The 25,627-nt window shown below is 34.7% G+C and overlaps 1 protein-coding gene across 1 annotated transcript in view; it reads right to left on the bottom strand.

Annotated features, from left to right (window-relative positions):
* Positions 1–10,096: 10,096 nt before the first annotated feature.
* The window catches only part of LOC107570104 (metabotropic glutamate receptor 5-like), a 65,449-nt gene continuing 49,918 nt past the window's right edge, over positions 10,097–25,627 (bottom strand). The window contains exons 5-12 of the mRNA XM_016256301.1: positions 24,802–25,037; positions 20,038–20,284; positions 19,699–19,867; positions 18,336–18,547; positions 16,414–16,626; positions 14,271–14,853; positions 13,905–13,930; positions 10,097–11,668 (exon numbers count right to left, since the gene is read on the bottom strand). Coding sequence (XP_016111787.1) covers positions 10,720–11,668; positions 13,905–13,930; positions 14,271–14,853; positions 16,414–16,626; positions 18,336–18,547; positions 19,699–19,867; positions 20,038–20,284; positions 24,802–25,037 — 2,635 coding nt within the window. The 3' untranslated portion in view covers positions 10,097–10,719. The remainder of the gene's footprint in view (positions 11,669–13,904; positions 13,931–14,270; positions 14,854–16,413; positions 16,627–18,335; positions 18,548–19,698; positions 19,868–20,037; positions 20,285–24,801; positions 25,038–25,627) is intronic.

Raw genomic sequence — 25,627 nt, 5'->3', positions numbered from 1 at the left:
CAGCTGTTTTATTTGGAGTCCTGGTGCGACACCAGAGTTTCATCTGGCCAGAATTGTTTTCAATCATTGCCGTATCGCTGACACTAATGAGAAGTTGATTGCAGGGCAGTTTCCTGTCGCTGTTACGCTTGTGAAGTGGGAAATGAAAAGGAGAGATTGCAGAGTACTTGCATAGTGCACTGAAATAAAGGGAGTTTTCACAGTGATGCCATAAAAGAACCATTTTTGTTTCCCCAGAGAACCTTTCAGTAAACAGTTCTTCAAAAAACCATTTTCTTAATCTAAAGAAAAAAATTTTCTGCTAGAAAGAACCGTAGAAAGTTTCATGGATGTTGAAGGTTCTTCACCATCAATACCAATAAAGAACCTTTATTTTTAGGAGTGTAATGCAACATTGTTGTCATATGACATTATCTTGCTCGTTTAGATTATTTAGAATTTTCAAACATCTTAACCTTTGGCAGATGGACCAAATAATAAGATGAAATAGATGTCGTCTCTGTTTCATTCATTAAAATAGGAGTTTAAGCTATATACATTGCATTGAGGGATTCCCAATGCAGTGTGCTCCATTCTATACTGCACATTTTGGTAAATGTAGAACTTTTACATTCATGCATTTGGCAGATACAAAGCAAGTTTCTGTATTTAGGGTTAACACAGATTGTCACTGGGGCAGTAGACACAAATGGACATATTTGTACCTTGTTTACCCCTAAAAGTTTCAGTAACTCTTTACTTAAAGCATTTATGAATAATTCATTATGTAAGTATTCATAATGTACATTATAATGTATTATATATTTTCATAAATGACCAAAGTTAATGAATCAATCAATCAATATAACCTATTATAAGTGTGGCTAGAATTATAACGCGTTTAATGCATGATAATGTGCATTACAAGGCCTAATTAATGCATTCAAAATAGTTTTATAATGCATTACTGTATATATAAAGCCTTCAAGCAAAGAGGTACCAAAGATTCATAGTAGTACAGTAAGGGTACATATGACTAGTTTAAGGTACTAATTTACACATTTTAGAGTAGATAAAAAGTTGTCAATTTAAAAATGGCATTTATTTTCTGTCAGTGTATGTGCACTGCAGAAATAGTAGTGTGGTAGCAAAGCCATTATTATCAGTCAGTGATGTTCTGCTTATTACAGATGAGCACATAGTACAAGTAAAATTACACAGATGAAACAGGAAGCAGCCTGTTAGACAAATGCAACAGCATTACATGATATGCTCATGTGGAGGAGCTTTGAGTGTGAAGGCACTTCAGATTGACAACTGTGTGTGTGTGTGTGTGTGTGTGTGTGTGCTTCTAAAGTGGTCTCATATGTAATTAGTATAATCACCACACATTTTCATGCTCTGTGTGTGTGTGTGTGTGTGTGTGTGTGTGTGTGTGTGTTTGAATGACGTGATCTGGGGGTCTTGAATTCAAACACGTTGCTGTTGCTTGCTCTCGCCCACACGTAATTACATAAGCTTGCCATCTGCTGTCACTCCAGAACAGTGTTAAAACACACATGCATCTCACCCCCAACTCATAAGATTTCTATAGTATGCAGTATGCATTGGTATATAATTTTGTTTGTACGCAAGTATTCTGTATGCATCTGTCAATATGTGCACTGAACAACCAAAGACAGAGACTTGTGTAAGCTTGTTCTCATCACGGAATGAAAAAATAAAAAGTTAATTTCGACTTTTTATCTCACAATTCTGACTTCATATCTCAGAATTGTGAGATATAAAGTCAGAATTGCGACATACTGTATAAACTCAGAATTAAGATGTAAACTTGCAATTCTGAGAAGAAAAGTTGAAATGGCAATTGCGAAAAAGTGAGAATTGTGAGATAAAATCCCATTTACCTTTTTTCTTCTATGGCAGAAACAAAAAAAACAGAATTGCAAGATGTAAACATGGAAATGCAAGAGAAAATTGTGAGTCTCACTTGTCTCTTAGAATTGTGAGAGAAAAAGTCATAACTGTGAGATATAAACTCAGAATTACAAGAATAAGAATCAGAATTGTGAGATTAAAAAGTCGCAATTACCTTTTTGCATTTTTTTTTTTTTTTCAAATTGAATGCTGGAAACAGACACGATCTACACAGGACAAAAATGGTGTTGAAACAATTTTCACTCAGAAATTGATAGTAAATTTCACAGATAATTACAAAGAAACAGGAACACGTTGAATTAAATGTGAAATTTTTACTTGATTTCTACTTAAAATGTACTGAAATGTACTTTACAACTTTGACAAAAAAAATTTTGCAGTGTATTTCTAGCGATATTTCTAGCATAAACCAGAAAGCGATATTAACAATGATTTTTGACATCTCTGTCTACACTATTTTGTGCCAAAAGCTAATACATTTTGTAATAACATTTTTTAAAGAAATGTAACTTGCTGAATCAATGTAATGAGGTCATGTGACCTTTATTTTTACATATTGCAAATACAGTATACACTGTGCAATACTATATTTTGAACATACTGTTGCCGTTCTTGCTTTGCATGTTCAGTCACATGCTCACTCACATGACTTTGCCATGTGTGTGTGTGTGTGTAGTGCTGATAAATGAGCTTGGAAGTGAAACACACGGCTGAAATGATGGAGCACAGTGCTGGTCTGCTGCTTAATGATCTGGGCTGCTGTAATAAAGGTCTCATGCGGGGCGAGACTGTGAACAAGAGTTGCTGAGATACGATCTCCATCCTATCCGAGAGTGAGAAACAAAAGCTCTGGGGGAAAGTGTTCACGCAGCAGGTTTGCAGCACAGCGCTTTTGAGGAAAAGACCTTTGCTACATGACAATTCTTCAAAATAGCAAATATATTAGTTGCTAAAAATGTCTCTTGTGCATCACCTGATGCGACCAAAGGCAGACGGATGGAGTAGAAAATTGCAATTCCATTCAGCGAAGTTAGTGGAACAGAAAATGAACTCTTCAGCTTTAATTTATGAATGCACTGGCATAGAAACAAATTTCACTAAAAAAATGTTAGTAAATTTCACAAGTAATTACAAGTAACATTGAATCAAATGTGAAACTTTGAAGTAGAAAGACTATTTTCTTGTAAAATGAATTCCAATAGTCTTTTTTTCTTACAGTAGCTATATTTCCATTCACCTATTTTTATGCGCATTTTGGAAAAAGCACTAAATAGAAATGCCAAGATGTGCATAAATTCAAAAAATGTGCATAAAAAAAAACGTGTGCTATTTTTTATCCAATTTTTTATAGAAAGCATGCACATAAACTACGATGGAAACACATTTACCAAATAAATTCTGTGATGCACATCGAAAAAAGTAATGTGACTCTGCACGATGGGACACGCAAAGCTTCTCCTACTGCAGCAAATTACTAAATTTGAAAATACTAAATAAAGATTTATTTTTGCCTTTATCGGGATCGGTCCTCGAGTCAGGATTCGAATTTGGGACACACGTAGCACAACAACGCTGTATGTCGACACGCTGCCCACGACGCTATCAGCGCCGAAGCAAATGACCTTTTTCCTAATGATATTTGCTGCTAGTTTATCAGGTTTATGTGCCAGTTTAATGGTGCTTTATTTGCATATGTTTCATGCGATATTCCAATTTTGTGCACAAGTTAAATTCACAACTTTGGATGGAAACGTAGCTATCGTAGCTTGGCTTCCATTTGTATTTTCAATACATTTTATTCCGCCCAAAGCCAGACCAGTCTCCCATCTAAAGGTCTGGGCAGTAGCATATGTGAATAATATCTGTTTTCATAAAGCTTAAGTCCATTGACAGTGTTGAATCTTTTCGAATGGCTGCAGGCCTTTCCGTCAACACATTATCAATCCTTCTCCACAGAGAGAGATTTTTCAAACAATGTCCTCCGCTTTCTCTCTGCATTTTGTTTTATTTATGTTTTTCATGAATGCTTCAGATTTGTCAAGTCTGGGTGGGAAAACAAATCTAAATGGAGGTACACTAGCAAAGAGAAGCCAGGGGTTTTTAAGATGCCAAGCGTGTTCGATGCAACGAGTCTTTAATAGAGAATGAAAACTGGATAATGGAAACTGCCGCCCACTTCTACACAAACCGTGCATGTGTGGGGATGAGAGCAAGACATTTGTTTGAGTGATGGAATATAATACTGATGCACTTTCATTCATATGTTCATCAGTCTGTCGCTGCTTCAGAGTTTGAGTATTTTTCTGCAGAATTGAAACTATTCTTACGCAAATTGTCAAATGCAATTCAATGCAACAATTTACGTAGAAAAGTATTTGCGTGTGATGACTGAGGCTCATTGTGGAGGCTGGTGGCTATGAGCTCTAATACGACAAAATACAATAACAGACATTATTCAACAGCGTTGTAATAAACCAGTCAGCCAATTATAACAGATTAAACTGTTAAAAACTGGAGCAGATTCGCATTTGGTAACATATGCTGATCCATACAAAGTGGAATATCTCTGACTTTGGTCCATAAGATGGAAGATGACGTGTAAATAAACAAAACTGCAATGCACATTTACTGTATAGAAGATGATTTACTATTTTATACATTCTTTGATTATCATATAATATAGGAACTTTGACTTATTGATGTTTATTTGCTTAAACGTGACCATTAACCAGCGTTACAGTAGCACAAACTAGAGTCTGGGTCATGGGCTCGATTCCCATGGGAATGGATGGTAATATATATACCTGGAATACACCGTAAGTCACTTTGGATAAAAACATTTGCCAAATGTATAAATGTACGCACCCCCAATCAGTTATTATTAACTAAACCTAAACCAAAAAAAGTGATTTGAAATAAACCTTAACCAAAATTAAATGTAAACTTAATTTATTAATTAAAATAAATGTTAACGGAAGTACAATTTAATGTTGACGGAAGCATAAAATGTCAACAAATTTTTTTTTACGTTTTAGTTTAAATAAATGTTAAAATATTAACTTATTTTATAAGTATAAAATCTAAACAAAAAATTGTAAACTCATCATTAATTGAAATAAAAATGAACTGAAATAAAAAGTACACTTCTTTTATAAACAAAATATTGTCATTTTGTCAAGTCATTTTTGTTTAGTTTAACTTGAACTACTAAAATAACAAAAACTGAAATTAAAAATTAATTTAAAAAAAAGGTAACTCTTTACAATAAGGTAATTTGTTAACATTAATGCATTAACTAACATGAACTAATAATGAGCAATATATTTTTCTGAACCTTTGTTACAAATGGAAACTAACTACATAGACATTTAAAGAAAGAATGAAAATAAAATTTAATTAAAATTGCAAAAATGCACAACATTACTAAAACTTTAACAAAAATGTAAATATATTTTACTGTGTATGTGTATATATATACTGTATATATAAAATGTTATAGCTATTAGTGATACTAAAATATCACTTCCTCCAATCAGATTTCAGCACAAATTTCACAAAAGTTGAAAAGGAAAAGTTGTTGTTTCAACAAAGTCATTAATTCTCAGAGACGGGGGGATTAATTCCATGTTTTTAATAATGATTGGAAAGATTTCATACCACACCACAACGGTTTCCATGTCAAGAAAAAGGGAAAATGTTTTAATACAGCCGTAAGCATTTTCTCACATTTTTTTTCCCCCCAAAAAGCTGCAAGAAACTGGAATATCAACAAATGTCACCAAAAGTCATCTGCAGTACCACGTCAATGATGATCAACATCCTACAGAATCTCTACATCAGAGAATCAGCAAACACAAGTCCCAATATATAGATATAGATATAACAAAAATAGAACCGATCACTTGAGAGTAAAGAATCATACACAGAATGATGTTAGCACTTGAGATGGAGTCACAGAGTCGGTTTCGTCCTTCGGTCACGAACCTGTGCGACACATTCAGAGCGACCACGTTCTGTAGCCCGAACGCTAAATGATTGCATTTCACCACTGATGAAAGATCCCATGTACTCCAGCAAGCATGATAATGTAGCAAAATGTAAACATCAATGTGAGTCTACTATAGGCAGCAACATTCACATTCAACCCAGAGCTCCTACAAATGCACCAAATGTATCTGTCATGTTCATAAATCCACTTAATGAAGAGAAACTCGCAAACAGAAAAGGAGAGATCGCCTTCCAGGGGCAGATTTATTAATATTTCACAGGGTCTTTCAAGCATCATGTTTTTGATCTCGCGGAATGAAATTTAAGCCTTTCCTGACAAACCGCTTCCTAATGTACCGCAATAAATCTGAATAATCTTTCCAGCTGTTCCTGTGTACCTGTAGCAAAAACACTAAACCTATTACCAAATGACACGCACGTTATAGATCATCTGGGATATTACACAGATTTATGATTCAATATACCACCCTGATAAATGTTAGAAAAGTAAACCAAAGAGAAAGGATGAATAACGCTGACCACAGTATTTTCTCGAAGGAAATAGTCATTTAGTAAGATGGCGGTGTGACGAGATTTTAAAACCGCATTCCTTTAAACTTAATGATTCGATAAATAGAACGATAAATAAAAAACACAATTGCACTTTCTCTGTTAGATTACATCAGCAGTCTGTTCAGCTAACACGGTCGTAACCAGGCACAACGCGACAAGTTTCCAACAACAAACAATTTTTCTGCTGCATAATCACAGAAGGTATTTGATACCTAATATACAGTTAGGCCTATGCATAGAAGAATTTTTGGAGATGCCGTAACACAGCAGAAATAGAAAGTCAGACTTACCTGAAGAGATCATTTTATTACTTTTTCCACCCCTAAATAAAAATGAAAAAGGTATTGTGATTTTCTGTCTTAAAATTCTGAAGTTTAACTCTCTCAATTCTGACTTTTTTCTTGGAATTCTAAATTTACATCTCGCAATTCTGACATTTTTTTGTTGGAATTCTTCATTTAAATCTTGCAATTCTGACTTTTTTCTTGGAATTCTAAATTTACATCTCGCAATTCTGACATTTTTTGTCGGAATTCTTAAATTTAAATCTCGCAATTCTGACTTTTTTCTTGGAATTCCGAGTTACATCTCGCAATTCTGACTTTTTTCTTGGAATTCTAAATTTACATCTCGCAATTCTGACATTTTTTCTTGGAATTTCGAGTTACATCTCGCAATTCTGACTTTTTTCTTGGAATTCTAAATTTAAATCTCGCAATTCTGACTTTTTTCTTGGAATTCTAAATTTACATCTCGCAATTTTGACATTTTTTATCTGAATTCTTAATTTAAATCTCGCAATTCTAACTTTTTTTGTCGGAATTCCGAGTCTACATCTCGCAATTCTTTTTTCCTAGTATTCTAAGTTTAAATCTCTCAATTCTAATTTTTTGCTCGGAATTCTGAGTTTACATCTCGCAATGGATTTTTTTTGTCGGAATGCTGAATTTACATCTCGCAATTCTGACTATTTTTTCTCGGAATTCTGAGTTTACATCTCACAATTCTGACTTTTTTCTCGGAATTCTGAATTTACATCTCCCAATTCGGACTTTTATCATCAGAATTCTGAATTTACATCTCCCAATTCTGACTTTTATCATCAGAATTCTGAGTTTACATCTCACAATTCTGACTTTTTTCTTGGAATTCTGAATTCACATCTCCCAATTCGGACTTTTATCATCAGAATTCTGAGTTTGCATCTCGCAATTCAGTATTTTTTGGTTGAGTTCTGAGTATCCACCACAGAGAATTCTGTCTTTTTTTTATTAGAATTGTGTGTTTGTCTTTATCTCACAATTCTGAGATTATATCACGCAATACATTTTTTTTTCTCAGAATTGCAAAAAAATTCAGTAATGTGAGATATAAACTCAGAATTGTGAGAAAAATCAGAATTGTGAGATAAAAAAAATCACAATTACATTTTATTTATTAATTTATTTATTTTGTTGTGGCGAACATAAGCTTTCATGCTTTATCATGTTGTGCCTGGTTAGGAGACTGTGTACAAGTGACCATCATGATTTACCATCATATACTTATTATGTTATATACTTATATATATATATATATATATATATATATGCGTACATTAGTATTGCTACAACATATAGTTAGCTGGCTTTTATGTAACTCTCGGTACTTATTTAAATATATAACAAATAAAATTCATAAAACAGTGTTAATTCAAAAGCAAAACATTTTGAAATAAAATGGTATTTCAGGTGATTGGGGATTATAACGTGTCTGAAGCAGATGTGCAGATTTCAGTGTAGACAGAAGTACTGATTTTACTGTGAGTGATCTAGTTTTGATGCATTTTTGGTGTAGATGCGGCCTGAATCCCCGAAATATGACGTCAGAGACGGAGGAAGAGTTCTCATTCACAGAAAGAAGTTTCAAAATGATTAGAAAACTTGATGTAGCACAAATATTGTATAAAGCTGATGTGCTTTGTATATGCGTATGGTTTGTATTGCTTTGAGTCCCAAAGTCTGGTACATTTATAATATATATTTATAAAAATACTCACCATAAAAACGATTCATATCATTATGTTACGAAAAACACACATTTCGGCCCATCCCCTCCCCTCCCCACTTTGGCACTAAAAGCTCTATTAAGATCAATATTACTAGTAAATTTCACTTTTTTGTTTTTCATATAATTGCTAGACACTTGAGTAGCCTCACATTCATCTAAGCATGTTCTGTACACAAGGGAATGGTAAGAAAAGACATCTTCAGACTCGAAATCTTCTGTTATTCCGTCCTCATGTAATCTGGGTAAAATTACTGCTACTGTTCAGGTTCGACAATAAGTCACTGTTAAAACTTTACTAGACTTGTTGCTATGCGCATGCCCTTGATATTTACACAATCGATAGGAACGATCAATCAAAATGACTAGAATGGCTTCATGGTGAACTCATAACTCATTCTTTATGATTCAAAACTTAATAGATAGAACGATAGAGTGATATGATAGATAGAAGGATAGATAGAAACATATTTAAGATTACATAAAAAGCCCTTCTGCTAGAGAAAAAGTATAATTTAAAGTCAACATGAAACATCATTTGCAGCCCATTATACGTCTGTAATATGACAATTTGTACATAATTTCAGAGGTGGAGCAAGGTATTTTTCTTTGGAATAATGTGCACAGATTAATTGTTTAAAATAACACCAGGAATGTGTATTAAGGAAGTAAGCAGGGTGCACTTTTGTTCCATTTTGACTTTAGGACCGGACCAAAATGTTGTTCACTGAGTGCTGTGATTTGATTCAGCTCACTGATGAACCACTGTGAACTAGTTTATTAGGGGTGATATGTGTAAGTACTATGGTATTCTTAAAAGTACCTTGGAGTGCCGTGGTATTACCATCTGATATTACCACCGTATCATGATACCACAATGATTTGGCAATGAATTTGGTCCCACAATTAAATCTACCAAAAAAAAATATATAATAATTATTATAAAAAACATACAGATGAATCTCATGAAGTCGTGTTCAGGTTATATCCCCCCAAAAAATAAATAAATAAATAAACAAAAATAAAATAATAATAATAAATTGAAATTATTGAGTGAGCGAATGAATGTATGCATTTTTATAAATAAATGAATAAATTGAATAAATAAAAAATTTAAATAAAAAATTTGTTTAATGAATTAACCATTTTAAATAAATCTCTCAATTTTTTTTTACAAATCTATTAAATTTTATAAATCTAATATGTTTGCTATAATAAATAAATAACACCATTTAAAATAAATAAATAAATATTTTACCAACAGGATGTTAAGCGTATTTTAAGACCATTGCAGTTGTTTTCATTTATTTTTAAACAATGACCCAATACTAAAATAATAAATTATGAATTATTGAAAAAAATGATTAAAGTAAATAAAAAAATAAATTTAGTTTTCTATATGCAATTTATTTATTATAGAATTAATGAATGAATGGACTACTTGAAATATAATCTCAACAGGTTTCATGAGATTCACCCATATATTCTGTTCCTGAAAAAGGCCGAATACTGGAAGAATAAGGAGAAAAGAGAGAGAAAAAGGAGAAGAGAAAATTATGGACGATGACTGAGGTGTCTGAGTATCGGTCTGTTTGCTCTCTCACGCTGTCCTGCGGTACATCAAACAAAGCACTTTGTTCAAAGATTGCGTTTGAATCTCGGAAAGCATCGGGGACGTCACCTCCTGCTCTTCAATTATTACAGCGCACCAGCAGTCGCGTACGAGTGTGTGAGTTAAAGATTACGCAACATGTAATTATACAGGCTTTTCCCTTTGCTGCTGTGCCTTTTTCCAGCCCTTAATAATCTCATTGTTTGATGCTGAACGTAGCAAAAAAGGCTCGTAATGTCCGTGTATGAGAACGTCCCAGGTTGGGTGTCCGTCCACCCCCGTCCTGCTGGGGGCACAACAACATATTGTAGTCCTCATAGAAACAGCACTAATTAGATGAAAGCCATGTTTGTTTAAGGCCACTACCAAAATAGACCAACGGAACGCCAACTAGACGAACGATTAGACATCGTTGTGATTCTACTGCAGGTCTGATGTTGGAGATATTCCTCCGCAGGGACGGCAACACCCTGTTTTGCATTGGTCCAAAGGTGAGAACATGTAAACACACACACTAAAGCAGTGTCCGTCTCCGACCTACGTGAATTACGCCATTCAGCACTCCATTCTTCCATCTGTTGTCCTCATAACGAAGACGAACTCTGGCTGTAGTGTCGGAGCACCAGGCACTCGTATTTTGGGATGGGCGGAAGAGCAGACGTTTCGGTATCTGAAGCGGGAGAACTCGGCGAGCCGCTACCCGACCCAACGGAGTCCCTGAATGGGGAGGGCGGAGTCAGCGCTAGCAGTTCCTCAAGCTCCTGCTGATTGGGCGGCGACTCCAGAGCTGAGGACACGCCCACCTTTATCTCCTTCCCACTGGTCGTGGGCGAAGTTTTGAGTCGCGATGAACTGGAAAGTGGGCAGGGAGGGGCAGAGTGACCCACATTAGACTCCACCGGTGGGAGGGGCTGGATTTCGGCATAGGTGGTCACGGTAGTCGGCATTGAAATTTCTCGGGATAGGCGGTAGGCCGGAGGACAGCAGGGCTCGACAGAGTGAGCGTGTGTGGATGCACTGGTGGACAAACCCACAGCGCCTCCTGGAGGAGAATTGGAGAGCATCATGCTGTTGAGCTCGCTGATGTTAGCTGTGAAGCGGTTAACCACGCAGCTAATCTGCTCCATTAGAGAGCCCTGCGATGCACTTCCACCGCCGTTACCGTGATGCGGAGCCTGACACATGTATGTGGACACGCTCATGACCTGGGAGTCAGCAGCGCTAGTGCTCTGTGATAATGCAATGCTCGCTCTCTGGGTCACGGTGCTGATCGGTGAGGGTGTTTGGGGCCGGTAGGTGATGGGGTAGCGCTCCTCCGCTTCGGTGACCTCATAGAGCATCTTGTTGTTGCTGTTGTCCATGTTGATGTCGCTGCCTCCGCAATAGCGTCCCTCAGACGTTTTGGAGAAAGGTTTGATCACGGCCGTCTGGTTACTTTCGCGCTTCTTAATGTGGAAGGAGAGACGCTGCCACAGGTGGCCGCCTTTGGAACTGCACTCATTCTGGGCCCACGTCACTGACTTCCCATTAGAGCTGCAACAGCATTAAATAATATTTACAGTAACAATGGTTGCAAAACAAATTAATATATTAATAAAATTTATTTTTTTCTCATAAAAACTGACATTGGGGTTTAAAATGTTTAAAAAAATTGTCTTCTGTGCTCCATTGTGGAGTTACATAATTTGGCAAAAAAAAATAATGATGATAGTAGTAATAATAGTAGTAATATTAATAACTATTTTTATTATTATAAAAATAGTTAACAATATTCTCCCTAGGTTTTTTATTGATTCAATTTTTCAATTCGATCTGTGATACGGTGCTCTATGTTTGTCATCTTATGTATAATTTTGCTTTTGTATTCCCTTTGTATATCAGGCAGTGTGTGTCTGTTACCATTGTGTAATGTTTTGAAAGTTAATTTTTAAAAAAAGTATGTAATATTTATGTAATATTTCCTTAAAATAAAAACAAGCATGTAAGAAAAATATAATAATTCTTTAATTTTAGCGTACAACAGTCAAATTACTATATAAATATGTACAGTTCTGTGTCTCTATGAATCTGTCTGTCTATCTATGGGTTATGTAGTATATGCAAACAGAGATTACGTGGTAAACAGGCAGTGTGAGCAGACACACTAAATACATTCATTCCTATAATCACAGGTCGCCTAAGGTAAACACTCTCAGTATAATGTAGCACAGCTCACGACTGGACGACTTCACCACCGGAGTGTCGCGGTAGATAATGAAGATGGAGGTGACGAAGAACGTGGCCATCAGGCCCAAGCAGGCGAAGACCACAGCCGCGATGGGCTCAGGGTCACCCCACCTCAAATACTTCACTGGGATGGGGTCACATCCTGAAACAAATGAAGAAAATGAAAATTAGTGGTGCTTCTTGCAAATCCTTCTGATTATTGGATAAGGATTTTTAGAAATAATTTCATAAAAAGAGCATCGAACTTAAAAAACTGTTCCGGGTGTGTGTATGTTCACTACTCACTGCTGTGTGCACTTGCATGGTTGAAATGCAGAGCACAAATTCCAAGTATGGGACACCGTACCTGGCCACACGTCACTCACTCACTCACATCACTCACTCTTCTAGTTAAGTATTTTAGAATAAAAATATTTAACTTTTTTTTTTATTTCTTCTCTTCCATGCCAGACTTCGATGTGCATTCACAAGAGTACCACAGCGCATGCGTGTGCATTGCTCTGCTCGTAAACAAACTGCATAATTCATATTTCTTGTCATCAGTGTAAATATCACAAAAAAAACTAATACTAGCCTAAATTAAAAAAACAAAAAACTAACTCAAGCTCACTGAAGACAAGTAAAGTCAGCGATTAAAAAAAAATTAAGAAACTAATTACAATAGGACAAAAAACACTGCATATTCTTCACAGTGTAAATTAAATATATATTTCTTCTTATTAAAGTTACAAAAGTGATTTAGTCAAGAGTAGATTTTCTGTCTTTTTTTGTTTGATTAACCTGAATGACAGAAAACAGGAATATTCGACTGCTGTCACTTTAAGAGCTGCTTGGATCCAATATACTGTTACACAAGTGTTTTCTTTCTCAGCCTTTTGCTTTCACTTAAGACCTAAATTACTGTTTACAAGGATACTTGCAGAGATGGGCATTTTGACTCATACAAGTGTGTGTATTTAACCATTCAAGGCCTATGAAGCGGCAAAGATAACTCCGTTCAATACTCCTGCACTCTATGAGCACTGTCTTCATGTGCGCGCGCATCTGATAGCGCTCAGAAAGTCTCTCAGACAGCACGCGCATATAAACGGCTGATTGCATTTCAGTGGCTTAAAATCACGTGCACACAATGCGTTTTCGTGACCAAGTAGCACAGCAATGCCATGTGACCTTGTAGCCGCGTAAACGCATTAGAGACGATAGTCCAAAATCTCTACCAGTTAACAAATTTCTACTGGTTAATTGTGTCTACCAGTATATCACCCACCCCTAGTTGAACCGCTGATGACACATGGACTATTTTAACGATGTCCTTCTGGGCCTTGAACATGTCAGTTGCATTGCTATCTAGGGAGACTCAGAAAGCTCTTGGATTTCATCAAAAATATCTTAACAAGTGTTTCAAAGATAAACGAAGGTCTTTGAGACGACATGAGGGTGAGTAATTACTGACAGATTTTTGGTGTGAACTATGTGAACTATGCCTTTAAAGGTACATATTAGTACCTAAATAGTACCTTTTGAAAGTTATCGCTGCACACACCTGAGAGTCTCTCCTGACGATCCGTGTGTGTATGTTCACTACTCACTGCTGTGTGCACTTGCATGGTTGAAATGCAGAGCACAAATTCCAAGTATGGGACACCGTACCTGGCCACACGTCACTCACTCACTCACATCACTCACTCTTCTAGTTAAGTATTTTAGAAGAAAAATATTTAACTTTTTTTTAAAATAAACATACATTAACATTTCTAAATATATTATTTACAATATAAATATTTATATTTATAATATACAGTATATACAGGTGCATCTCAATGAATTAGAACGTCGTGAAAAAGTTCATTTATTTCAGTAATTCTACTCAAATTGTGAAATTTGTGTATTAAATAAATTCAATGCACACAGACTGAATCAGGCTGCTCGACCGGCTGGCCGCGGATGATGATTTTCCGTCTCCCACATGCATGCGCACCACTGTCGATGTAGTGAACGCACTGCGGAAATTCCTCTCTGGTTTGGCCAGGATAATGTAAACCTTTGGCACGAACATGCAGCCCAGAGCCACGGTGGCGCTCAGGCTGACGGAGAAGCACATGGTGATGGTCTTGTAGTTGGAGCCGAAGTAAATGGGCACAAAGGCCAGCCAGATGATGCAGGTGGTGTACATGGTGAAGGCGATATACTTCGCTTCGTTAAAATTGGCGGGAACGTTGCGCGTCTTGAAGGCGTAGAAGGTGCAGCTCATGATGAGGAGGCTATTGTAGCCCAGCGGCGCCACCACACCTAAGTTGGTGGTGTAGCAGATGAGGTTGACCTCGCGGATGGAGGGATAGTCGTGGATGACGTCGGGAGGCTCCATCACAAAGAGCGCCACGATGATGCCCAGCTGCAGGAGGATCAGTAGGAAGGCGATCACCAGCTGGGCGCAGGCGCTCATGAAACGAGGCTTCTTGGTGCAGATCTTCTTTTTGCTGCCGGCCAGTATTCTAATTTGTTGAGATCGTGAATTGGTGGGTTTTTGTTAAATGTGAGCCAAAATCATCACAATTAAAAGAACCAAAGACTTAAACTACTTCAGTCTGTGTGCATTGAATTTATTTAATACACGAGTTTCACAATTTGAGTTGAATTACTGAAATAAATGAACTTTTCCATGACATTCTAATTTATTGCGATGCACCTGTACAATATAAAAAATAAAATATGTCATTCTTTAATTTAAATAATATGACAATATAATTTATAGTATTATACTTGATTATTGCATAAGGATATTTAAAAATCTATTTCAAAAATAATTTTATAGAAATTGCATTTAAAAGCAAATGGTTTAACTGTATTTATAGTAAATAAACACTATAAAATGAAACAACATTTCTATTTACTATATAAATATTTACTTAAATATATAAAATATTTATATTTTCTAAAATATCACATCCTTTATATAATAAAATATTATATAATTTATATTTATTATATGGATAAGGATTTTAAATCATTTCTAAATATTTTGGAAAACAAAAAATAGTTGACTTTATAGTAAATAAACATACTATAAAATTAAATTATGTATTTATATTAACTATATAAATATTTACTATAAAAAAATTATGTTAAAAGATCTAATTTTATATAATACTGTATAATAGAGACTATAAATAAAGAAAACTAAATATTTAACTATTTTTACACTAAGTAAATATGCTATAAAAGGAAAAATCATTTAAATTTACTATAAAATTAAAAAAATATCTAATCTATTAATTTATATGATACAATAAAATCTAATTTATAATACTATACCTGATTACTGGATAAGGATTTTTAAAAATCATTTAATAGAGAATGCACTTAAAAGAAGCATTTTCTAGTGGATTAATTATTATAGAAAACACACATTTTATGTTTTATAGTTAATAAACATATACTATATGAGTAAATAGAATATTTATATTTACCAAGAAATGTTTAATATACTTTTTATTTTCTAAAATATTATCAATATAATCACATAAATTATATTACATTGTACATCTAAGCAACCATATAGCAATGCAACCCACAAAGCCTAATTAATATCATGGAGGCGAGTATTGCATTGGCAAACACATATTCATTAAAAAAGTGTAATAATGTAGAGTACTTGGTAATATTGGCTGTATGATTCATTCTTTCTCTCTGATGGTATAAATAGGTGGTAATAAAGTGTGGGGGCCGATCACAGGGAGACAGATTTGATAAGTTCAGCTCAGACGGTTTTGATGCTGTTAACCTTTTAGCTCAATGAGTGTGTGTATTCGCATTTCCCTGAAATTATTTACTGAAATGCATTTGCTTTCTACAGCACAAATATCTCTTTCTATTAATGGCCATGTAAGAGAGATGCAATCACGCATTATGCAAATAAGTCGTTTTGGTCATGGTTTGGGATCCCAAACGACTCTCCGTGAAATGCTAGATTTGTATTTGAGTATCGCGTGTGGCACTTTACAGAATGAGATTTCCTAGCCTGGATGTGAATAGAGAGGGATAAAGCATGTCACTGAACCCGCGGTGTAACACAGGCACGGGCGGTGAGTGCAGGAGACTCGGGGTCATCAGTCTGAGCTGATGTGTTTGTGGACTCACCGGTGAGGTCGTTGGTGGGCCAGGATCCCAGCTCACATGCACGACATGTGTACTCGTCAAAAACAAACTCGTTCTCTTTACAGGGAGTGCATGTCCAACAGCAGCTGACCTCTCCTTTACGGATCACCCTTGTGAAGGGTGTCAATGATTGTCTTCTGGACAACTGTCTGATCAGCAGTCTTCCCCATGATTGTGTAGCTTAGTGAACCAAACTGAGAGACCATTTTGAAGGCTCAGGAAACCTTTGCAGGTGTTTTGTGTTGATTAGCTGATTGGCATGTCACCATATTCTAATTTGTTGAGAGGGATTTTGTTAAATGTGAGCCCAAATCATCACAATTAAAAGAACCAAAGACTTAAACTACTTCAGTCTGTGTGCATTGAATTTATTTAATACACGAGTTTCACAATTTGAGTTGAATTACTGAAATAAATGAACTTTTCCATGACATTCTAATTTATTGCGATGCACCTGTACAATATAAAAAATAAAATATGTCATTCTTTAATTTAAATAATATGACAATATAATTTATAGTATTATACTTGATTATTGCATAAGGATATTTAAAAATCTATTTCAAAAATAATTTTATAGAAATTGCATTTAAAAGCAAATGGTTTAACTGTATTTATAGTAAATAAACACTATAAAATGAAACAACATTTCTATTTACTATATAAATATTTACTTAAATATATAAAATATTTATATTTTCTAAAATATCACATCCTTTATATAATAAAATATTATATAATTTATATTTATTATATGGATAAGGATTTTAAATCATTTCTAAATATTTTGGAAAACAAAAAATAGTTGACTTTATAGTAAATAAACATACTATAAAATTAAATTATGTATTTATATTAACTATATAAATATTTACTATAAAAAATTATGTTAAAAGATCTAATTTTATATAATACTGTATAATAGAGACTATAAATAAAGAAAACTAAATATTTAACTATTTTTACACTAAGTAAATATGCTATAAAAGGAAAAATCATTTAAATTTACTATAAAATTAAAAAAATATCTAATCTATTAATTTATATGATACAATAAAATCTAATTTATAATACTATACCTGATTACTGGATAAGGATTTTTAAAAATCATTTAATAGAGAATGCACTTAAAAGAAGCATTTTCTAGTGGATTAATTATTATAGAAAACACACATTTTATGTTTTATAGTTAATAAACATATACTATATGAGTAAATAGAATATTTATATTTACCAAGAAATGTTTAATATACTTTTTATTTTCTAAAATATTATCAATATAATCACATAAATTATATTACATTGTACATCTAAGCAACCATATAGCAATGCAACCCACAAAGCCTAATTAATATCATGGAGGCGAGTATTGCATTGGCAAACACATATTCATTAAAAAAGTGTAATAATGTAGAGTACTTGGTAATATTGGCTGTATGATTCATTCTTTCTCTCTGATGGTATAAATAGGTGGTAATAAAGTGTGGGGGCCGATCACAGGGAGACAGATTTGATAAGTTCAGCTCAGACGGTTTTGATGCTGTTAACCTTTTAGCTCAATGAGTGTGTGTATTCGCATTTCCCTGAAATTATTTACTGAAATGCATTTGCTTTCTACAGCACAAATATCTCTTTCTATTAATGGCCATGTAAGAGAGATGCAATCACGCATTATGCAAATAAGTCGTTTTGGTCGTGGTTTGGGATCCCAAACGACTCTCCGTGAAATGCTAGATTTGTATTTGAGTATCGCGTGTGGCACTTTACAGAATGAGATTTCCTAGCCTGGATGTGAATAGAGAGGGATAAAGCATGTCACTGAACCCGCGGTGTAACACAGGCACGGGCGGTGAGTGCAGGAGACTCGGGGTCATCAGTCTGAGCTGATGTGTTTGTGGACTCACCGGTGAGGTCGTTGGTGGGCCAGGATCCCAGCTCACATGCACGACATGTGTACTCGTCAAAAACAAACTCGTTCTCTTTACAGGGAGTGCATGTCCAACAGCAGCTGACCTCTCCTTTACGGATCACCTGCGGGCAAGAGAGGATAGTGCGTGTGACGTGCCGTCATGATCACACCAGGACGGAAAACAGCGCTTCTCAACTGCAGGGTCGTGACACAGTCAGGAAAAAAAACTATGTAAATAGTAAATTTAGGATAGCCATTTTATGATTCCGTAAGTCAATTCATACTTTACAGTTGTGATATTTCAGGTCATGTAAAACTAGATAAATTGTGTATAAAATGCTTAACTGTAAAAAAATTGTTTAAAAAAATTCTTATAATATTTGAAATATATAATTTATAATATTCTAATTATAATATTTCAGATAATCTAAACTTTTATATGTTTATTTACTAAAAAGTTTTTTTTCTAAAATATATAAATTATATTGCATAATATTAATTAAAATATTAAATATTTTAGAAAATAAATAAACATTTATATAGCAAATATAAACATTAGATTTACTTTAATAGCATGTTTAAGCTTAATTTTATTAACTTATTTTTATTAATAGGTTTCGCCTATGATTCACCAGATGATAGGTCAATTTATGCTTTACATTTGTGATATTCCAGGTCACGGAAAAGTGGATAAATTGTGTATAAAATATTTACTACAAAAATCTGTAAAAATGATTTCCTTATAATATTTTAAATATATAATTTAGAATATAATACTTATAATATTCTGTTTTTATAGTAAATATTAAATTATATTAAATGACAAATTGAAATATAAATATTATAATTACTTTTAGAATGTTTATTCTCTTTAAAAATATTTTTCATCTTATATGTATATTGTAAATAATATTGTTAATAATATAATTATTTGAGTAAATAAAAAATATTAATTAAATAAATAACAAATAGTATTTTTAAAATAACTGCATTTTGTGCAGTGAATTACTGGATACCGAAAGCATGAAATGAATAATTTTGCTAATACTAATTACAATTCTATAAAACTAATAATAATTGTACATATTGTTTGGCCTGTGCAATCACCACTTGATTTTCAGTGTAAAATGTGTCCTGAAGCAAAACCAGTTGAATCCAGTTGGATTTTTCTTGTTACTCCAATACATTTACCAACAAAAACACACAATTATTGGGCATTATTAAACATTACGAAGCACTATGAGGCTTAATAAGCAGCTCACGGTCTCCTGACCTTGATTTGACCTTTATCGCAGGGTTCGCTGCACACGGATTTAATAATCTCATCTTTGGTGGGCCAGATCTCGTCGTCACTGATCTGCAGTCCGCTGTTGTCCCAGCTGCCCACGTTCGTGTAGTCGAAATAATCTTTGCCCATCTTCTTAAAGTTCATGATCACGTAACTACGAACACAGTTAGGAGTATTGATTTAGTGCACAGAAATTAAGAAGAATGGAAATGAAGGGTGGATTCATCAGTCTGACTGATGCATTGATCTATTCATTGACTATGTGACTGTTTGATTGACTGACAGATTGATTATCTTATTTATTGGATTGGATTGGTCTGGTACCTCCCAGGCGAATCTCCGTTCTCGTCAAAATAAATGTTTTCCCCGGACACTCCAGTGAAGTTGGTCTTCACGAGGAACTCGAGGAGCTTTGACCCATCGATGGGCCGCATGGCATCACACAGACCCACCATACCGGGACACAGCGCTTTCTGCATGTTGTGGAGGCCATAGGCCATGCTGTAGATGGCATTGATCACAAAGCCCATCTTGGTGTCCTGCGCATATTGCTGCCGCAGAGAATCCCGCTCTGAGAGAGGAGGAGATCGGGGTTAATGACAGATCACTCGTCTGTTCCTGCTCGTATCCCGTAGGCAGGTCAATAATGAACTGTGCTAATTTGCTTATGCTCTGTGAAACTGATTTTGAGCCATTAATAGGGCTCTACCAGAGGATCGCAAGCAGCGTTCAGGCTCATAAGGAGTTAATAAATCACAAATATAGGCAGGAGCCTGACCCTTCAAGGCTTTAAAAACAAGCAGCAAAATCCTAAAATCAATTCTATAACTCACAGGCAACCAGTGAAGAACAGCAAGAATCGGTGTACTGTGATCACTTTTCTTTTAGTATGTGTTAAAAGGCTAGCAGAAGCATTTTGAATCAGCTGCAATCTTTGGAGATTTTGCCTGCTAATACCAGAATAAAGTGCGTTACAATAATCAAGTCTGGAGGAGATAAAAGCATGAATGACCTTTTCTAAATCTGCAAAAGAAAGAAATGACTTTATCTTCGTTAGTTGCCTCAGTTGTGCAAAACAAGACTACAACACTTTAGTCACCTGAGCATCAAATGACAGTTCTAAATCAAAAATTACACCTAAGTTGCGGACCTCATTTTGAACATTATTAGATAAGGCATCCAGGCTAGAGGAGAGATTATTAATTATAGCACTACTGGGGCCACACAGGGTAATTATAAGCACCTCTGACTTGGAATCGTTCAACTGCAGAACATTTCTCAACATCCAATTTTTGATCTCTATGAAGCAGGACATAATATGGGATATATCAATAATGCCAGGCTTCATCGGGACATACGTCTGCATAGCAGTGGAACTCAATGTCATAACTATGCATAATTTGACCCAGGGGTAGCATGTAGACGTAAACATAAGGGGACCCAAAATAGAACCATGAGGGACCCCACAAAACAAAGGAGTACGAAAAGGACCTGCTCGACAAATATGAAATAAACCAATCCAGAGCAGCATATCTGATACCAACATAAGGCTTTAGATGGTTGATCAAGACATTGTGGTCCACTGTGTCAAAGGCTGAACTGAGATCAAGAAGAATTAAAATTACAATACAAGCCAGCATTGGCTGCAAGCAATGGGTCATTGGTGAGCTTAGCCAGAGCAGTTTCAGTGGTATGTTGGGAGCGGAAACTAGACTGAAATTTTTCAAAGATTAAATTATTATTCATAAAAGAAGTCAGTTGCATGGACACAACTTTTTCTAAAGTCTTTGATAAAAATGGCAACTTAGAAATAGGTCTAAAATTACTCAAATTTGAAGGGTCTAGAGAGGCCTTCTTTAATATCGGATAGACAAAGAACAATTAATAGCCAAAATATCTGGACAAACCGTGTGAAATACAGCTTTTAAAAACCAAGCAGGAATGCAGTCAGAAGAACACGAGGATGATTTTGAAAGTACAACAATACGTTCCAAGGTAGACAAAGAGATTTCATTAAAATGGGTTAATGTTGAAGGTGGACAAGAATCAACATGATCTCTGAAATCAGTGTTAAACTGCTGCCTAACCTCCACTATTTTGTTATAAAATATACATTTTTTAAAAACGTCACAATTCTCTGGAGTAGAGTCAACCGGCTGTCTATAGGCTGAGGACCTAAAATAGAACTAATGGTTTTAAAAAGTATTCTTGGATTATGTCCCTGTTTAGTAACCAGATCTGAAAAAAAGTGTTCCTTGCTTCCTCAGATTTTTTAAAGAGGCAAGGGAAACACTAAGTTTATCCTTTTTCCACCTTCGTTCTGCCCTCCTGCATAGTTTCTTTAAGATTCTTAATTCTTCATTTAACCATGGTAAAGAATAAGGTTTCTGCTTTCTAACTCTAGTTGGAGCTACAGAATTTAAAATATCTCTACAGGAGCTGTTAAAAACACTAACTCCTCTATGGAGAAGTCAGATTGTTCGCTAGTGTTAAAAGGCGAATTTGAGGCCGTAAAAGCTTGACAGAAACGAAAAACTGAGCGTGAGTTTAAGGGGCGAGAGCAAATCAGTGTAGAGGGTTTGGAATCAGAGAAAGCGAATAGAATCTGAAATAACATCCGATTTTATTACTTGAAGTTATATATATATATATATATATATATATATATATATATAATTTCTCGTGTTCATTTAGTTTAACGACCTGATAAATAAATTAACTAAAACTGAGCACAAATGTATAGACACTGACGAAAAATCACACACAAAACAAAAATACTATAACATTAAAAGAGGAAATGTAAAAATAAAAGATCATTTAAAATATTAATAAAAACTAAAATAAACTGCATTATATACTGAAAAACATGATACTTTGGAGCTTTTAAGAAAATACACTAATTTGTTAAATGTATTCTTCTTCTTTTTTTTCCTTCAAATTATATTTATGGTTTGGTTCAATATTTAATATTTATTTTCCCAAATACAAAAACATTCATACAAATTAAAAAGAGTAGTTATTATAAAGAACATATACTTTTTTAGACAAAAGCCAAAATACTATTTAATTTAGGTCAATATAATAAATTGCTTTTTACAGATAAAACTAAAAAATATATATATTGTTAGTCAATTGTAGATTTAATTTTTTTAGTGAAGTCTTTTTATATTTTCTGTTATGTACTGACAAAAACACCAGGAAAATTCATAAAACAAACAATTTCTGCAGTCAGTTTTGGTGCTTCTAGTTGTGTTTGCATGTCAATAATAAAATCACTATAATATGAATACTCAGATTATACATAATATATTTTCCTAATTGTTTGATGAGAAAATGAGTTGCTTTGAAACATTAAAGCACCTGATTTGACGCAACAGTTTGGTGTTGTTAGTCAAGCTGGTATATTAAAGGGGTCATATGATGCGATTTCAAGTTTTCCTTTCTCTTTGGAGTGTTACAAGCTGATTGTGCATAGATAAGATCCCTGAAGTTGCAAAGACTAAAGTCTCAAAACCAAAGAGATATTCTTTATCAAAGTTAAGACTCTGCCACGCCCCCCTAAAACGGCTCGTTCTAACACGCCCCACATATCTACCTCACTATGTGGAAATATTTGCATAATGCCGCCCAAATGTTCACGCAAAGAAAGAAGGCGTGGTTTCAGTAACCGCAGTTAGTGTTGAAGCAGCATGTCAGGGAGACGCTGTGTGTTTCTAGGCGAAAGCAAAAGCACTTTATTTGGCCTTCCGAAAGTAGATGCATTTAGGAATCTTTAAGATTACTTACAACAGAACAGCAATGCATTTTATGGACGACCGTTTCGTGAACCTAGGAGAGGAGGTAATTCTGACTTTGCTATGACAATCTGGCGCTTCTGAATCAGCTACTGTTTTGTTATTAGTTTAAGTATTTGCTATTCAAATGCGGAGTTTTGCGCATTGTGTGTGTGTGTGCGTGAGCGAGCAAGCGAGCGAGAGAGAGAGAGAGAGAGAGCAAGAGAGATCGAGAGAGAGAGAGCGCGAGAGATCGAGAGAGAGAGAGAGAGAGAGAGCGTCACATCAAAGTGGAGTCAGCTGTCTTAACCGTGGCTTGTGTACTGCAAACACATACCAGCTTCATCACTGTGTCTGTCACGAGACTCTGTCTTTACATTTATTTTGAAAGCTGAAGCTCGCGATTATGGTAAGGAGCGTTACATTTCCGACGAGTGCTTGCGGTGTTCGGCCAATCACAATGCACTGGGTCAGCTGGAGGAGGGGGCTTTGTTGAAAACTAAGTGTTTGAGAGAGGCGGGGCATAGAGGACTTACAATAATGTACAGTATTTGAAAAATAATGTGTTTTTTTATCATTAAAGCATGTCAACATATTCTGTTACACCAAATACACCAAATAATGATCTTTAAAAAAGCATCTTATGACCCCTTTAATAATATAGAATATATTTACCAAATTACACATGCCTTATTTTTTCAAAACTGTTTTGCAAATTTAAAGAAATGAAAGAGAGAAGAGAAACAAAAAAACAACTAACTACTTCACAAAGAGTAGAAAAATATGAAAAGAGTACCATGGTATTTTATTGCTCATAATTTTAGAACTTCGATACTGGACGAAGACGAAACTGCTCTTAGGCACTGCACTTGAACGTCTTGTTTTCACAGCAAATTTGATTTCATTCAGAAGTGCTGGCTCTGATTGAAAAATTATTTTGAACTGCCATTAAACAGCATCTCTGTCCAAACTGTTGCTCTCTGTCGGTCTGCTCATGCTGGTTTATATGCAAACAGCTCTGATTCCCGTTTCAGAGGAAAAGTGGTTGTTCTTTTCTTTTCGACTGTTTTTTTTTTAAATGGGAACATTTGAAAAAGTTTCTTTGAACTCAAGCAGAGCTCAGATAAATGGAGCCAATGAAAGACAGCGAGACTAATGGAAGGTGTGATATCTGAAGAGAAAGTCTGGATGAAAGAAGGCAATCATGTGTTTGTCTGTGAGAGACAGGACTGGCATTTCTTTTCTTCTCAAATGCTAAACGTCACTGTGGGAGCACATGAGGCCAGGGGTTTGTGGGAATGCTGTGGAAACTCACTCCCGCAGGTGCGGTTGTATTTGTTGTTCTCCTGCGGGTGTCCCTTCAGCCGGCAGTGGAAGCGGTGCTGCCAGAACTCGGGGAACCAGGGGTTTCGTGGGTTGTTTTCGGGACGCAGTTTCAGGTAATAATCGTCAAACCACTTGACGTCTGCGGACTGCAGCTTTATGGTGATCCCGCCGGCGGCCTCACGCACGTACCCATCAGTGACATCATAGCGGTCCGCCCAGCCGTCACTGCGGAGGAGAGAACGAATTAGGGTGCGAAGCCATAAGGCAGCATGCATTGCAGCACATTCAGTGGGAAAAATCTATCCAAGATGACAAACTATACAAAAATATTGATTATCATATATGATATAAATGTATATAATGATAAACAAAAATAACAACAAATATAATAACTCCAAAGCTATTTAAAATAAAATAAATAAACAATATAATAATAATAATTTATATAATAGACATATATTATTTATTTTGTTTACAAATATTTAAAATGAATTAATTATTGAATTAGTATTGATTATATGAATTAGTATTATTAATGTTTAATATAAATTTGTATATATATTATTTAATATATATATATTATCCAAAACTAATTAAAATCAAATAAAAATAATTACAAATAAAATATATAATATACAAATAAAATAAATAAACAATATAACAATATTAATAAGAACATTTTAATAATAATAATAATAGAGACATATCATTTGTTATAAATATATTAAATTAATTTTGTTATTGTTAATTTTTAATATAAAATCATATATATATATATATATATATATATATATATATATTATGCGAAAGTAATT

The sequence above is a fragment of the Sinocyclocheilus grahami genome, unplaced genomic scaffold (assembly GCF_001515645.1).
Source record: "Sinocyclocheilus grahami isolate Dianchi unplaced genomic scaffold, SAMN03320097.WGS_v1.1 scaffold1416.1, whole genome shotgun sequence".
Classification (NCBI taxonomy): domain Eukaryota; kingdom Metazoa; phylum Chordata; class Actinopteri; order Cypriniformes; family Cyprinidae; genus Sinocyclocheilus; species Sinocyclocheilus grahami.
This window is presented reverse-complemented; position numbering and strand designations above follow the sequence as displayed.